The 17036-nt window shown below is 39.7% G+C and overlaps 1 protein-coding gene and 1 long non-coding RNA gene across 9 annotated transcripts in view; one reads left to right on the forward strand and one right to left on the reverse strand.

Annotated features, from left to right (window-relative positions):
• CHN1 (chimerin 1) overlaps window positions 1-17036 on the forward strand; it is a 176367-nt gene that overhangs the window by 155913 nt on the left and 3418 nt on the right. For all 7 annotated transcript variants that reach the window (XM_019922598.3, XM_073807549.1, XM_073807550.1 and 4 more), the window contains 3 exons: window positions 7221-7394; window positions 8116-8193; window positions 11783-11920. In XM_019922598.3, coding sequence (XP_019778157.1) covers window positions 7221-7394; window positions 8116-8193; window positions 11783-11920 — 390 coding nt within the window. The remainder of the gene's footprint in view (window positions 1-7220; window positions 7395-8115; window positions 8194-11782; window positions 11921-17036) is intronic.
• LOC109547850 (uncharacterized) overlaps window positions 1-17036 on the reverse strand; it is a 134507-nt gene that overhangs the window by 35365 nt on the left and 82106 nt on the right. The window lies entirely within an intron of this gene.

Below are 17036 nucleotides of genomic sequence, written 5' to 3' on the forward strand. Positions count from 1 at the left end.
GAACCTGTGACTGTTTCCTCTCATGGCAAAGGAGAGTCTGTGATTAAGTTAATGAAGTTGAGACGGGGAGATTACTGTGGACTGTCAGAGTGGCCCAGTGTAATCACGATCAAAGCGTCCCTGTAAGAGGGAGGCAAAAGAGGCTGAGTCAGATAAAAGGTATAAGAACAGAAGCAGAGGTCAGAAAAGAGCAAAGATGCTATGCTGCTAGCTTTGAAGATGGGGGAAGGGGGCCATGAGCCAATGAATGCAGGCAGCCTCTGGAAGCTGGAAAAAGCAAGGCAAGAAATAGATTCTCCCCTGGAACCTCCAGAAGGAGGTCTTAGGCTTGCTAAGGCCTTGATTTCAGTCCAGTGAAGCTGATTTTGGGCTTCTGACCTCCAGAACTGTTAGATGACACACTCATGTTCTTTTAAACCACTGAGTTTACGGTTATTTGTTACAGCGGCAACAGGAGACTAATACATTAGCCACTAAGCATTAAAGCTTTTACTTCCAAAGAAAAATGGAAGTAACACTGCCTATCAGAAAAGAGATGTATTTATCTGCTTTTGATCCCTAAGACAGCTTGCTTTGTTCTGGTTTCTTTTTTCAAAATCCACCAAGGCAGAAGAGAGGCTGTCCGGAATTTTTAAAAGAATGTTTGCCAAAAGCAGCAGTTTTGTATCCCACCACCCCCCTCTTTTTTTTTTTTTTTTTAACATTATGCGAAGTGTTGGGTGATGTTCCAATCACCAGGCTGGTGGCAGAGTAGCTGAAGGAATCAGACTGAATCCAGCTAATAGCAAGCAAGCTGTCCCTTCAGTACTGAAAGCTCTAGGCTTGCTCAACACCCACCGCTGACAAGGACAACTGAGGGAGCAGCAGGGACAGTCATGGGGATGCAGTCATTGCAGACATGATCTTCCCAAAACTCCACAACATGAGGTTCCACAGTCGGCATTAAATGTCTCACCTACCACAGTCTCCCTTACGTTAGGCTTCTATAAGTGAGTAAAATTACGTTGCAAGAGACCAGCTAACTGCAGCTTGGGAGTGGTGCTCCTTTGCGAGCAAAGTAAGTGGCCTTCAAAAGTTAAGTGCAAAGGATCATTGTTGTTCAGATGGAATAATTTTCCCAGACCATTTTTCCTTTCTTTATGAAATTTAAGCTTATAGGTTAAAGTAATCTATTATAAGATCACCAAACATCTCTCTCATGAAAAAGACCATTATTCCACCAGCATTCCTGAATTGTTTTCATTTTAGCCTTCCCAAAATATTCTAAGAAGTTAAGCCGGATAATAATTGTAAATCAGACACATCAACTTAGTGTTGGTTATTTATGAAAGTGACTTCATTTTTCCAGTGTATCATTATCATTGCTGCCGGCCCCCAAAAGGAAATGGCAGCAGTTTTTTTTCCTAATAATAAAATGTATTTATTGCTTTGCATATACAAGCACTTAACTTTTAGGTTGGAGAAGGGGAAGTAATGTCTTCGATTTTAATTACTGCTTTGATTGTACCTAAAAAGTTATGTTTGTCCTTGTAACCCAATGAGAAATTGGTTAGACTTGCTTACGACTTTCATGTAGCTCCTTTTAATTGAAAGCAATGTTTTCATAAATATCCCAAAGAACAAAGTATTCTTCTTAATTTTGCTTCTGAAAATAATGACTTCTGATGCATGTTAGAAATGGGCTAGTCCCACTTTTCCTGGGTGGGCGTGGAGGTGGAGGTAGGGACAGCTAAGAGACATGTTTTAAAATAAAACTTCTATTTGCAATTAATTTAAAATAGGAACACTCATAGAAAAGAATGAATGATTACCTTTCCTTTCAAAACACACATTGACATTACCCCTTAATCCTATCAATAGAATATAAATAATATCAGCTATTTATTTCAAAAAATAGGTTTCTGTGCTTTTTAGATATAAACCATGCATGTTTTTTAGAGAAATCAAGCCCAGAAAATCTGAAAGTAACCTCAAGTTAGTATTCTAATAGGAATACTTGATTAATAAGGACAGAATGAAATACGATTTGAATTTCTCATTCCTCCTTTCATGTGTTTATTCTGTGCTTATTAACTTGAAGAATTGGGAGGGGGCAATGTGATTTAATTGTAACATAAAAATAACCCACCAAACCAAGAGATGCAACAAATGAGATAATCTTTTATGGAGTTTTTTTTTCACTTATACTGTAGAGCTTCCCTGGGAGAAACTGAACTCTATAGGAGTTATATGACTTTAATAAATAAGTATGAAAACCAAATAAAGTCTTAATGGCAACCTGAAATATTGATATATTGCTAGTCCCTGAAGCAGCAATTTTCAGAGCAAGCGCAGAGCTGGTATATTGCACTGTGAACTTAAGGGTATAACGATACTTCATTTTAATGCCTTTACCCTATCCTTTGGTCTTTTGAAGGACTTCATATCCAATCCTGCCAAGAAATTTGGCCTTTGAAATTTACTTCTAAAATTGAGCATAATATATTGTCCCATAGTTTAATCTTATCCAAATGTAAGAAAGAGTATCAGTTTAGGAAACATTTCCCTTCTTGTTAAATACCTAAATCTGAGCTCAGTCATCTCTTTATCCAGTTTTCACTGAGTCACAAATAAATTAGGCATTTGCTGATGTGTAAAATGGGAGATAACTGCAGACGTTCAAAGGAAAAACATTAATATTAGTATCAGACCATTAGTGCCATTCAGATGTTTTGATATTCTGTGGATGCATCTAAATTTTACTGTTTTACCTTCTAGTGGATTTCCACTTACTTAGGAAAGAATGTGACAAAACAAGAATATAATGGGTAGGTTTTATCGCTGCTTTTTAAAAGTGCTTGCCAAATCACATATAGATTTCTGTAACGGTAAAATACAGCAGAGCCTTTTAAACTCAAGTGTATACAACAAATAATAGGTACAACATACATTATTGAATAAGAGGTTGAAAATAGCAAGTTCATCTTCAACCCTGAAAACAATAACTCAGCGTACATGGTGTACTGCTGGTGAAAAGTGGTGTATATATCACTCAGTGGGACGAGCACAGGCTGGGAATTAGGAAGCCAAGGTTGAAATCTCAGTTCTACCAGTTTCTGGCTGAGCAACTTGAACAAGTCATTTAGCCTCTCTGAGCTTCGTTGTCTTTGTGAAAAGAAGACACTGGGGTAGGTTGTTACTAACAGCCATTTCCAGCTGGACCTGTGACTTCCGTGTACACAGAATATGAGGCACATCAACATTATTTTTAGATAATGAAGCTCTGCTGACTTTTATACTTTTAAAATATTATGTAAGAGTTCTTCCAGTTCTAGACAAGTTGAATAAATATATTTTATTCCTCACAATAATGATAACAAAAGACCCTGGACAGAATATATACATCAATTATCAAAAGACTGAAAGTTGGGTAAAAGAAGGAAGGCTGATTAGGGACCTCAGGACTCAAGGAACCCAGAAGCGAGTTGCCTGGTGGTATTTTGGATTTTGGGGTTTTTTGAAACTCCTGTGTATCCCAGCCTGAGCATTAAAGATACCCACAACCCATAAATGCCAATAGGCACAGACAAACCCCAAGAAAAGCTGGCTCTTCCTAGCCAAAGCCCTGGGAAAAGGGCACCCAAGCCGGACAGAAGTCTTTTAGCCGTGTCTACCATTCTCCAGGTGAACACCATGATAAAGCCACATTGCTACCCCTACCCACGGACTTCTGCTGGATGCTGCAGCAGAAGGCTGTGGGTAGAACCCTATTTTCCATCCCACTCTGCAGTAACAAGGTTGCACTTCTCTCCTGTGAGTCTGTGAGTAGAGCCCTGTCTTCCATCACCATCTTGCAGGAAGAAAGTGGAACCCCTCCCTGGCTGAGACTGTGGGTGGAACCCTGACTTTCATCCCACCCCGCCTATAGTAGAAGCAGCACCCACTCAGCCCAAGTCTACGGGCAGAGAGCCCTGTCTTCATCCCTGACCTGCAGTAATGAGGGAGCTGAGACCATGATCGGAACTCTCTTCCGTGCCCACCCTGCAGTTCCATGCAGCACAGCACTCCTCCCCGACCAGGTTTGTGAGCAAACCCTGACTTCCATCCCTACCCTGCAATAATAACTAGGACATGGCCCTCTTCCCTCCCCAGAATGTAGGGTAGAGTCCTGCCATAAGATACATGTTTGGTAGGCAAAATAGCACTGCAGTAGCATTACAAAGGCTTTGTTACCTAGTTTGACATTTGAAACACAGCCTATGAAAGTATGCCAGGATTTGCATTCTAAATCTAAACAGGTTAACTACCTGCTAAAGTTGAAAATTTCAGTAGGAACCAGAGTCTTATAACACTCAAAATATCCAGGATGCAGTTCAAAATTACATTTCATACCAAGTACCAGGAAAATCTCAACTCAGATGAAAAAAGATAATCAACAGTCGCCAATATTGAGATGACAGAGATGTTGGAATTATCAGACAAGGAAAGCAGCTATCATAAAAACGTTCCAAGAAGCAATTAGAAACACTCTTGAAACAAATGAAAAAATAGGAAATATCAGAAAAGAAATAAAGATATAAGAAAGAACTAAATGTAAATTTTAGAACTGAAAATTTTATTAACAAATAAACCCACGGGATGGGCTCAATGGTAGATACAATATGTCAGAGGAAGGAATCTGTGAAGCTGAAGATAGATCAGTAGATATTATCCAATTCAAATGAGAGCAAAAATAGGTTTTTAAAAGTGAACTGAGCTTCAGAGACCTGTAGAACAGAAGATTTAGCATTTGTGTTGTTGGAGTCCCGGAAGAGGATAAAGAGTGAGAGGGTGGAAGATATTTGAAAAACTGGTGGCTGAAGACTCCCCAGATTTGGTGAAAGCAGTCAGAGAAAAATGATGTACCTATTTGGAGGTACGTTTATGTAAATGAAGTGTATAAAGAACAGTGTAGATGAGGAAGCAGCTATAACCCCAGCATCCAAGTCCTTTTCAGGACCTGGCATTCACATCTGACGAACACAGAATTGGCCTAGAAGTCAGCTTAGCTCCTGACCTTAAGCTGATTATGACAATGCCTTGCAGTGAACCCTGGGGCACTACCTAGGAAAGGCCTCTCAAAATGTTTCATTCTTCTAAATAATAACAGAGTCATGGTAAACAATTACAATTTACTATGTGTAAGCATTTTACGTGTATTAATATTTAAGCCTCACATTAACATAATAATAGAACCTAATAATAGATCTAATATTAATGGATAAATACTATTATTATTCCCATTTTATATAACTGAGGCACAGAAAGTTTAAGTAACCCCCTCAAAATCACACAGCTAATAGATTCTAGATCTAACTCTAAATTACGGAAGTTATACAAAACATTAAAATTTCAGGGGAAATGAGGTCCTTTAAGTGGCCATTGCCATTGAGTTCCCTCATGATTGAATCAGAAATCTTATTTATATCTAATATAGAATAAAGAGGAATTTGGGGTTCAGGTTATGTATTCATTTGGACATCATTTAACTACACAGAACAGTGTTGGGTCATTTCTTCAGATGGTACAGATTCAGCTCCTTGCCCTGGCAGCCTTTACGTATTCAAAGAAGCACCTGTTCTTCTTTAGTGATGACGATGTTTGGACACTATTAGCATGGGCTGTGCCATTGCCAGTGCTGTTCACTTACACACACATGTTCAAAGACTCAGCTTCCCTCAACACCTAGCCTGTTTTTGCACATGGGAGGTGCTCAGTACACGACTTCTTCCCTTAGAGTCACCACAAGCCTTAAGTTCTTTTTTCAAGTTGGTAATATCTACATATTTAATGAAAGAACAATTCTATTTATAAGTTGTGGCTAATTTTCCTTGTCTTTGTTAACTGTTACTGCCATATATATAACTAGATTTCAGCTTTACCAAAAGTCATAATAATGATGATGATCATCGGTATTTGTCTAACATTTTATAATATGCAAATCACCTCGAATGCATTGGCTTATTAATTCTCATAACAATTCTGTGAGGTAAGTGTTATGCTCCTGTTTCTGCCCAAACAGCAAGCAAAACTGAAGCTTGCCCAAGGACCACAGACAGTGGTCGTGGGACTGTATGGTTTTCAAATCCATTAAGACCTGGCTATAAATTGTGTGTACCTCAGTTGGATTGGATTTATGGGAGGTCAGCATCAAGTTTTCATGAACTTAAAAACAAATGGGTAATATTTTAAACAAACATAAAGGTGACATTTATTTTTAGTTAAATTATTCAGGTATGGTCCATGTCTCTTAGGTCCAATTTAGCAAAATATTTGTATCCCTCTCTATTTCTTCTAAAATGCCATTGTGCTCTTCTTGTTGAAAATAAAATACCTCAAAATATTAACTAGAAAATATTTGGGTTCTGGCATCTTAGAAGCTATAACCCAATAAAATGACAAAGCAAAGGAACAACTTCAGTAGAGGCAATATGGTATAGGTGTTAAAATCGTGGACTCTACAATCTTTGTAGACTTGAATTTCAGCTCAAATGTACTAAATGCCATGGGTAAGTTACTTAACACATACGTGCTTGGTTTCATCAGGTTTATGAAAGAGAAGAATAAAAGTACCTGGTTTATAGTTTTCTGTAAATAATGTAAAGCACTTGGAATAGTGCTTGGCATTAGTAAGCTGTTAATAGTAGTAACAAATAATAACTGTGGCTATTTTTAGCTACTAGATGTATTCTATATTCATTATCTTATACATATATATAAAGAGTTAGGAGTAGATACACATATGAGCAGCATCAACGTAAGAGGGCCCTGGGATACTCTTACTTTTGGAGGTTCAATTCCACCTCATATCAGATTTATTAAAATGCAGTTATATCCACATTGAATATAATTTTTTATATAACTTTAAAGAAATGGAACTTTAAATTTTTAGTTGGCTAGTTGGTGTAATGTTACATTTTGTAGACATTTAATTGAACACTTACTAATTTTGTTTGGCCTGGGTTGGTATTCTCCTGAGACCATACAGCAAGTAAATGACGGAACATGAGCTAGAATTCTAGTCTTCTAACTTAAAATCAGGATTTTCCTAAAGAATGAGAAGAATGTTTCCCCCACTCTGCAGGCTGGAAGCTAGTCCCCTTTTAAACCTAATTCAAGTTGGAGTGTCTTGCCAAAATAAACCTGCAGAATGCTCAAAATTCTGAAAATAATAATGAATTTTTCCTTTCTTTATTCTTCAGATTGTGGATTGAATGTTCATAAGCAGTGTTCCAAGATGGTCCCAAATGACTGCAAGCCAGACTTGAAACATGTCAAGAAGGTGTACAGTTGTGACCTGACAACACTCGTGAAAGCCCACATCACTAAGCGGCCCATGGTGGTGGACATGTGCATCAGGGAGATTGAATCTCGAGGTGAGGCGTTTCCAGCAAGGTTCAGAGCAGTCGTAACTCACTGCACAACCAGGTTTTCTTCTCCAAGTTTAGGGGGAATTATTTCAGATAACAAATGATCTGAAAGTCTGAAATCAGTTAACAGATAATTAACCAGCATGATTTCAAGGTACATTTAACCAGTTATAAGAAATATGCTTAAAATATATTTATGGTTGATGCTTCCTGTCTGTAAAAGTTGATATGTAGGTACCAATTCATTTCTCAGTTTTTATATTTTTTCTTAGGTCCAAAAAGCAAAGGTATAAATGCTCTGTTTAAAACTATCCTAGGCCAAAAAACCAAAAACCAGAACTGCATGCACCCTAATTATTCTTTGCCACTTGGGAAAAACTGCTATATGCCTATTAATATAGTTTATCTTAGTCTTCCATTATGTACAAGAATTTATGGTGTAAAGGGGGTGATGAAATAATTTCCCTTAAGACCTAAGGTATTTGATCTAGTTAGACAAAATGATGAGCCAAATTACAGATATTCAAGTCACAGTAGGTCAGAATTAAAGAACTGTGAGTGAAATGGTTTTATTTTAGGAGAAAAGTGCAAAGAGGTTTCTAAACATGTATATTTCATCATTCTTCCTGACACATTACTTCCCCAGCCTAAAGTATGAGAAGTTAAAATTTGAAGAAAAGGCATAATCCCAAAGAAACTAATTAGCTTCCCTGCTTTATTTCTACAGGTCTTAATTCTGAAGGACTGTACCGAGTCTCAGGATTTAGTGACCTAATTGAAGATGTCAAGATGGCTTTTGACAGAGGTGTGTTTTCCAGCAGGTTCATTAACTTAGGACAATAATTCTCTGCCAAAAAAGGCACAATTTCTTATGTTATTCTTTCCATTATTTTTCTAAATCATTAATGATTATTATGCCAAATGAAAAGACTTAGCTTATAATTTTTATTATTTTTTGTATTAGTTGTAAGTATTAAACTGTTAAATTTCAGGGTGAGAAATAAGCATAAAATTTAACTGTATTACCAACATTTGAGTATCCAAGCCTGGTCCACGTTCACCAAAATGTATACATAGCAGTTAAATTTACCAAGAACCATGGAGAAAACAGTGGAGGTGGATGTAGGGGAAGGAATCTAAGTCATTGCAGATCTCAGATTCTCCAGGTTTGCGGTGGCCCACCTAACTCTGCCTGCCGTGCATGCCTCCCTGGCATCTCGTTATCAAAGTCTGAGCTCACGTCAGGGCAGGAATCTGAGAGGAACTGGGGACCTTCTGGCATCAGACCTCCCACTGTGGGAGGAAGGACCCAGCCAAAGAAGAGCTCAATGGGACTTCTTTTCTTTTAACTAACGTTTAAATTAAGGTTTGTTGCCATGGTTCTCCAATTTGTCTTTGTTTTGAGCACTGGAGTAGGTGGGACCAAGGAACTGTAAACTTGAATACAGGAAGTGAAACAGAATAGGAGTTGTGATTGTAAAGAGCCTCTTTCCTTTGCAAGTACAAATTTCTAGTTCCATTACACTCCCCTCCCATCACAGACTTCTTACAGCCAACAGAGACAGAAGACAAAATAAATGAGATATTATTACCAACCCAGTAGGAGGAAATCTAGGTCAGCCCACATATTTGATAAGATTGAAGAAAATGACATGAAGTAATGGCATCAGGAACAACCCTGAATCTATGCCAGATTGAATGTTAGGCATTTCTTTTTCTCTGAAAGGTAGCAACTGAGCATGTCCATTCCCAGCCATTGGCCATGGGAGATTTTCCATATAATCCCTCCTCTCCTGCCCCTGCCCATAGTTTCCTCTGTTAACATCTCTCATTCATACAGTACATCTGTTATAATTGATGAGCCAACATTGATACCTTATTATTGACTAAAGTCAATAGTTTACATTAAAGGTCACTTTTTATGTTGTACAGTTCTGTGGTTTTTGGCAAATGCATAACATCATGTATCCACCATCACAGTGTCATACAGAACTTTCACTACCATAAAATCTCTACGTTCTACCTGTTCTTTCCCTTCCTCCCCTGAACTCCTGGCAACCACTGATCTTTTTACTGACTCCATAGCTTTGCCGTTTCCATAATATCATATAGTTGGAATCATACAGTATGTAATTTTTTCAGGCCAGCTTCTTTTACTTAGCAACACGTATTTAAAGTTCCTCCATGTCTTTTCATGGCTTGAGAGCTCATTTGTTTTTATCACTGAATAATATTCCTTTGTCTGGATGTACCACAGTTTCTCCGTTCACTAATTGAAAGACCATCTTGCTTCCATTTTTTTTGGGCAATTATGAATAAAGCTGCTGTAAACATTTGTGTGCAGGTTTTTGTGTGGACAAAAGTTTTCAGCTCCTTCGGGTAAATACCAAGGAGTGTGATTTCTGGATTATATGGTAAGCATTTGTTTAGCTTTGCAAGAACCTGTCTGTCTTCCGAAGTGGGAGTTCTACTTTGCATTCCCACCAGCAACCAAAGAGAGTTCCTGTGGCCCCACATCCTTGCCAGCGTTTGGCGTTATCAGTGTTCTGGATTCTAGCCATTCTAATAGCTGTGTAGGAAAGACGTTGCTTTTTTTTTTTTTGACATTTATCATGGTTTATGTTATTTTTGAATACATGTTTACTTTTTTTTTAACATCTTTATTGGAGTATAATTGTTTTACAATGGTGTGTTAGTTTCTGCTGTATAACAAAGTGAACCAGCTATACATATACATATATCCCCATATCCCCTCCCTCTTTTTTTTTTTTTTTTTTTTTTGCAGTATGCGGGCCTCTCACTGTTGTGGCCTCTCCTGTTGCGGAGCACAGGCTCCAGACGCGCAGGCTCAGCGGCCATGGCTCACGGGCCCAGCCGCTCCGTGGCATGTGGGATCTTCCCAGACCGGGGCACGAACCCGTGTCCCCTGCATCGGCAGGCGGACTCTCAACCACTGTGCCACCAGGGAAGCCCTCCCCTCCCTCTTGCGTCTCCCTCCCACCCTCCCTATCCCATCCCTCTAGGTGGTCACAAAGCACCAAGCTGATCTCCCTGTGCTGTGCATCTGCTTCCCACTAGCTATCTATTTTACATTTGGTAGTGTATATTGATACAGCCACTATGGAGAACAGTATGGAGGTTCCTTAAAAAACTAAAAACAGAACTACCATATTACCCAGTAATCCCACTTCTGGGCATATACCCTGAGAAAACCATAATTCAAAAAGAGTCATGCGCCACAATGTCATTGCAGCTCTGTTTACAATAGCCAGGACATGGAAGCAACCTAAGTGGCCATCGACATATGAATGGATAAAGAAGATGTGGCACATATATACAGTGGAATATTACTCAGCCATAGAAAGAAATGAAATTGAGTTATTTGTAGTGAGGTGGATGGACCCAGATACTGTCATACAGAGTGAAGTAAGTCAGAAAGAGAAAAACAAATACTGTATGCTAACACATATATATGGAATCTAAAAAAAAAAACAAACATGTTTCTGAAGAACCTAGGGGCAGGAGAGGAATAAAGACTCAGACGTAGAGAATGGACTTGAGGACACAGGGAGGGGGAAGAGTAAGCTGGGACAAAGTAAGAGAGTGGCATGGACATATATCACTACCAAATATAAGAGGCTGCTTTTTAATCATTAAAAATCTTTCATAAGCTAAATGGAATAAAAGAAAGCTAGTATAAGATCTAGCTCAGAGTAGACGCTAATTAAGTCTTTAGTAGATGAAAATTCAGCTGTTTTAACAAAGTACTAAGTGCAGGGGGAGGGCAGAAGGGGCCACCCTGAAAGAATGCCAGCTTTACTTGAGAGTCATAAGGCCCAGCAACTCTAAAATTTCCTCTATTTTGTAATTTCTTCTCTTGTTATATCAACACTCTGAAGTTTTGTTTTGCTTTTTCACTTCTCACTACCTCTCCTACCCACAGGGCTCAGGCAAGATCTCACGTTAGGTCTGGGAACCTGGGGTGAATCAAAGGTGGCCTCTTGTGCTGGGTCTTTTTTAAGTTGGGAGGACCTCAGTTGTTATTTTTCACATTCTCTGTGTTTATTTTAAAAAGGAAAAAAAAGTAACCCCACATTATTCCCGTAGGAATTCTCAAGTACTCATGAAATTTAAAAATATTTCTGTTAACCTCAGTCATCTCCTACTTTTCCCCTCCATCACTAAACATGGAAAAATAAGTAACCTCAGAATATAAAATTCAAAACAATAGATTGTCTTTCACAGAAAAATATATATGTGTTTCAGCACAGTGAATTTGATGTTAAACACTGAAGCATTGCTCATCTTTAAAAACAGTATACAAAAAAATGTTATTTGTTAAAAGTGCTATGAATCCAGATATTTACTTCTGTTTCTTTTAACATCCTTCAAAGACGGTGAGAAAGCAGATATTTCTGTGAACATGTATGAAGATATCAACATTATCACTGGTGCACTGAAACTGTACTTCAGAGATTTACCAATTCCACTCATCACATACGACGCCTACCCTAAGTTTATAGAGTCTGCCAGTAAGTATGAAGGCGTGCATTTGTAACCTGACAAATCGCCACTTCTTGGTAATCACATCTCCTGTTTTTTCTGCTGAGTATCTTGAATGCATTTTATGAAATATTTCTCCCTGGCCTCTCTCCATGGCTAATACACTCACAAGAATTTTGAACTCTTCTCTAACATAGGTTGTTTATGACTTCTACCATCAGAAGCATCTTTGCAATGTATTTTCCAAAGTAAGGCTTATACCAGTTCTCCTAGATATGGACCAGTACTTTTGTAAAATAAGATAAAAATAACTAGAAAAATAAAATTGAAAAAACAAGACCAACTATTTGTTATTAGATTCAGCAAGTGTGAAGATTACTCTGTCAGAATGCTATAAAATATATAAATTCTTACTCTCAATTTCTGCCCTTATCCTGTGACAGGCCATTAATAAGCAGTTTGCAAAATGGCACGGCTTCATAGATTATACTTTAAGGAGCACTATTTTAGATCAAAAAGTTATTTTTTAAGTTTTAGTTAAGATGAAAATGAGAAAAAGCAAAGGCTCATTTGCCAAATTTTATTTATGGTGCAAAAATCATACCTGTAACTTACACTTGTTTCTTTAAAGAAGGGAATTCTTAACAGACTTTAAGTGTTGGCATTACCATTTTTTAGAAAAGATAGGCTATTTCTGTCATTTACTTTTCTCTCTTAAAAACCATATGCTGTGTTAATCTTTAAATAATAACATCACTTCCTGAGTAACTCTGATTTGCTTTCTGATTTTGAAATTTCACAAGTACAAACTTGCTTTGTTCTAACTTTCAGTTTCTCCTTCAGAGCTTGTGTTGAGAATTTTTGTGGTTAGTTCCATGGAGCCCTGATTTCTCGCGGGTCAGCTCAAGCTCTCACGTAGAGAACAGCTGTGAGAATTACACTGGTTTTTACAAACGTTCACGTTAGAAGCCTGAAAAGACTCTAGATCTCTTCCATGGGAATTGGGGATTCAGGGCAGATCATGAAAATTGTCTGAGGGAGCTTACGGGTTCTTCTTTGGTGGGGCAGAGGTTTCCTCCCCAGAGAGATAAGTCAGATCGCCACTAACCTGGAAGGCACTTGACATACACCTGTATCGCAAAGGGCTGCTCAGACCTCGGTTTGCTCTGACCCCCGGCACAACTCTGGGGGCTCCATTGGATGGTGTTCCTGCCCCCTGTTGCTTGCTAGTAAAATTGAAACTCAGCTCTGTGGCTACCCCAAGGGCATCCGATTAGCACAGGACAGAGCCAGGATTCAAACCCCGGGTATGAACGCTACACAACCCCTTTATCTACTTAGAAGAAAAATCTAAGCACTCCTTACGGATTTTAAGGCCTTTTGCCCCACACCCCCAAACTACCTCACCTTCTTTCCCCACACCCACCTGAGTTGCTGAGGACAATCTCCCCTCTTTATTATTCTTCCAAAGCATTTGTCACTGTTCTTGGGTTTGTGTCTGAAACAGCCCTCCGGTGTGAAATCAGCAAGCCCCCTTATGTCACCCCTCAGAGAGCTCTTGAAAGCACATCATAAGAAAGAAACTTTCCTAAATCAAGGTAGAAATTCCATTTCCTTCTAATATAAAACTGTTTTGATGTGTGACATCAAAAACCCTGGCATAATACTTACACACAATATAAACGTATACTGTATGTGTTTGATACTGATATCAAAAAGTTTGCGGAACACTGTGTCCTTGTAACATGTCTTTCCTAGTAGTAGAGTCTGTTTTATTCTTTAGATGCATAGATATAGCCATTCTCTTATCTGTATAAGCAGATAAGGAAGATGAGTGAAGCTAAGATTTATAGAGCATATACTAGGTGTCAGGAATGGTGCTAGGCACTTTACACCCATGATGTTGTTTTAGAAGAAATGAGATGTTACAGGTATAAGTAAATTGTCCAGGGACACATGGTGAGAGGAGGTGGCCCTGGCATTCAAACCCGTATCTGTCAAAGCCGTGCTGTCTCCACTCTACACACAGCCTGGCTCGCCTGATGGAACAGGGTACAAAAGGCTTCAACGGAGGAGGAAGATAGGAGGGGAGGGGCGGAACCCTTTCCAAACAAAGGACAGGGCTAGCTCACCCCTCCCGATGAGCTTTTTGTATCTCAGAACTTTTTTGTATCTCAGCCACTAAAACAACTGGGGCCGTGTTTTTCAGGTCTCAGGTGTCTGGCATTTATTAGCAGCCCTTGCCAACAAAAAAATCAGAGTTTGTGTTAAAGCTTTCTCCTGCAAAAGCTGTTTGAGCTCTGCTCGTGCAGCCTCCCTTGGAGAAGCTGCTGGGTGAAAGCTGGAAGGGAGTAGTGGCAGGAAATGAAGAAAAGGATTCAAGGGTGGAGGAGGCCAGGGCAACCCAACCAAAATCTTGAAGAGCTTCATGATCCCCTGGAAACTCACTTACGAACCACCTAGAAGCCTTGGTCTACCCAGCACTTCTTCCTCATTCCCTCTCCCCAGTGAAGAAATCGGTGTCCTACAGTACAAAGGCCCAGAAGACAGATGCTTCTCACAGGCCGTGCTCAATCACCCAGCATGCACAGAGGCTTCCCAACCACCGTGGAAACAGCACTGCCACAGTTGAGCTCCTGGTCAGGCTGAATGCAGAAACCTTCCTCTGGCCAAGGAGTCTAAGAGCTCTTTCCAGAAGATCTTAGAAGCTACATGACTCAGTCAGTGTGTAACCTTGAGCGAGTCAGATCAACTCAGAGAGAAAACCCAGAGTTCTTTGTCCTCAGCAACTTAAAATGTCCTGAAGAGAAGCCTGGTAGCTTGCCGAGTTTCCCCTCAGCTCTGCCACTGATTCACCCCTTTTGCTTGCCTAAGTTTTATTCTTTTTGTATTTGAGTTTCTCTGTAAAGAATTAGACACTACATTCTTTCAAAGAGCTTGTAACTAGATCTGATGCAGATTCGGAGCGCTCATTTCCTGCCCTCACAACGTCCACATCCCCAAATCCTCCAGACCTTCCCTGGACCTCGCAGCCATAGGCTGCCTTTCTCCCCTGGATTCCCATTGTGCTGGCTGGCCTTCTTTCACAGCCTTGTTCCTTCCTGCCAAAGTTATAGTCATGTCTCATCTTCCCTAGTAGACTGTAACTTCCTCAGAGGCAGGGGTCCTCTCCTGTTTGTTTTCCCTCAGTGCCCAGTCACGTAATAGGTGCTCAAAAATATTTGTTGAGTCAACATAATTTTATATTAAGAACCGTAGAATCTTAGCGTTTTTAGATACTCTAAGGGGTCACATAACTAGACTTTCTTCTACAACAAATTCTTTTTTAAATACCCTGTAACTGCAAGATCATTGCTTCTCTAGGCGGCCCGTCCGCTGGTAGACAGATGTCCACTGACAGATGCGCAGGGAAATCTGCCTGCTTTTAACTCCCTCCCATTGGCGGTAGTGCCAGTGTCACCCTCTCCCCCATGCAAGCCTTTCGTATACTTGAACAACTGATGGTGGCCATTCATCTCAGAGTACCTTCCACTGTGTCTGTCTCGCTCTTAAATTATGCTGTGGTTTTCTTAAGGCTAAAGATTTGTGTTCTGGGAAGAATTGATCATGGGCAAGACTCTTCTAAGTGGGGAAAAAGGAGAAATGAATTCCAGGGAAGAATTTTTGTCAATTTAACATCCATATATTCAAATGCATTTTGTCATATGTTCCCAAATTTATAGCTCCAGTCTGGACCTCTCCCTAAACCCCAGATCAGTCCACAGTCGGTATGTCCACTTGGACGCCTGAAGGACATCTCAGTCAGAACTCTTGACCTTCCCCCCAGACTTCCTCCATCCATGATCTTCCCCATCTCAGTTGATTGAGGCTCCATCCTTCCAATTGCCTAAGCCCAAACCTTGGCTAATTCTTGATTATTCTCTTTTTCATACATCCCTCATCAAGAAACCCTCTGGACTCTACCCTCAAAATATACCCAGAATCCAGCAACTTCTTACCACCTTCACTGCCACCACCTGGTCTAAACGAGCGTCATTCCTCACCTGGATTTTTGTAATCACGACCAGAGTGGTCTTTCTGTTTTCACTCTTGCCCTTCCGTAGCCTGTTTCCCACATAGCAGCCAGAGGAGCAATACTGTGAAAAGTGTACATCAGATCCTGACCCTCCCTCATGCAGAAACTTCCCATTTCTCTCCGTAAATGCCGTGTTCTTAGACTAGCCCGCAGCACCTGCCGTGATAAAGTGCCCTGTTACCTCTCTGACCTCACCCCCATCTGCTCCTCTCTGCTCAGCCTCCTGCAGCCACACTTGTCTCCTCGCTTCTCCTCAGACATGACAGGCACACCCTCCCCTCGGAACCATGGCTCAGATGTCCCTCTGCCTGGAACCATCTTCACCCAGATCTCCATGGGTTGCATTCCCTCCCTCCCTCAAAGTCTGTACACGAGACTTTCATTCTCATTAAGGCCTATCCTGACCATCCCATGTAATACTGCACGCTCGCAGCCCTCCCAGTGTTTCTTACCCTGCTGTTTTCTGCGTAGCGCTCATTCTAATCTAGTATAAACTGTAAGATAGAATATTTATTGTCTATTGCCTCCAGTAGAAAGCTCTCTGTGAACAGGGAATTTTGTTTCTTTGCTAGGCCACCTACACTGTCCTTAATTTCACACTATCTCAAGAGTCTCCTTATGAAGATTAACTACAGAAGTGAAAAGGAGACTAAGTTACTCTTTTTTTCAATTTCCAGAATACTGTAGTTTCAAATTAATTAGTCCAATCATAAAAACTATAGCTAAGTAAAAAATAAATAGTACTTTTCTATAGTAAATGGAATTTTCTTCTGTTCATTCTAGAAAGTAAATGATTGGATTTCAGTGTCTGAGATGTTATTGCTGTGATGAATTGGCACTTTGAACCTTAATGCCCCATGGTTTAAAGACTATGCATTATTTATCATAGCAGAAGGCAAACAATACATTCTTTATTGCTAAGAAATGAACCAAGAACTCTGGGGAAGCTTTGGGCAGAAACTGTAAAATGGCCAAAGTTTCTTTGAATTAAAAAGCTTCAGTCACTGTTCACATTCTGAAATTTATCACATCTGCTCTGCCAATGCTAGGAACTTTTCACTTTCATCTTA

This window comes from Tursiops truncatus, chromosome 7 (genome assembly GCF_011762595.2).
Source record: "Tursiops truncatus isolate mTurTru1 chromosome 7, mTurTru1.mat.Y, whole genome shotgun sequence".
Taxonomy (NCBI): Eukaryota; Metazoa; Chordata; class Mammalia; order Artiodactyla; family Delphinidae; genus Tursiops; species Tursiops truncatus.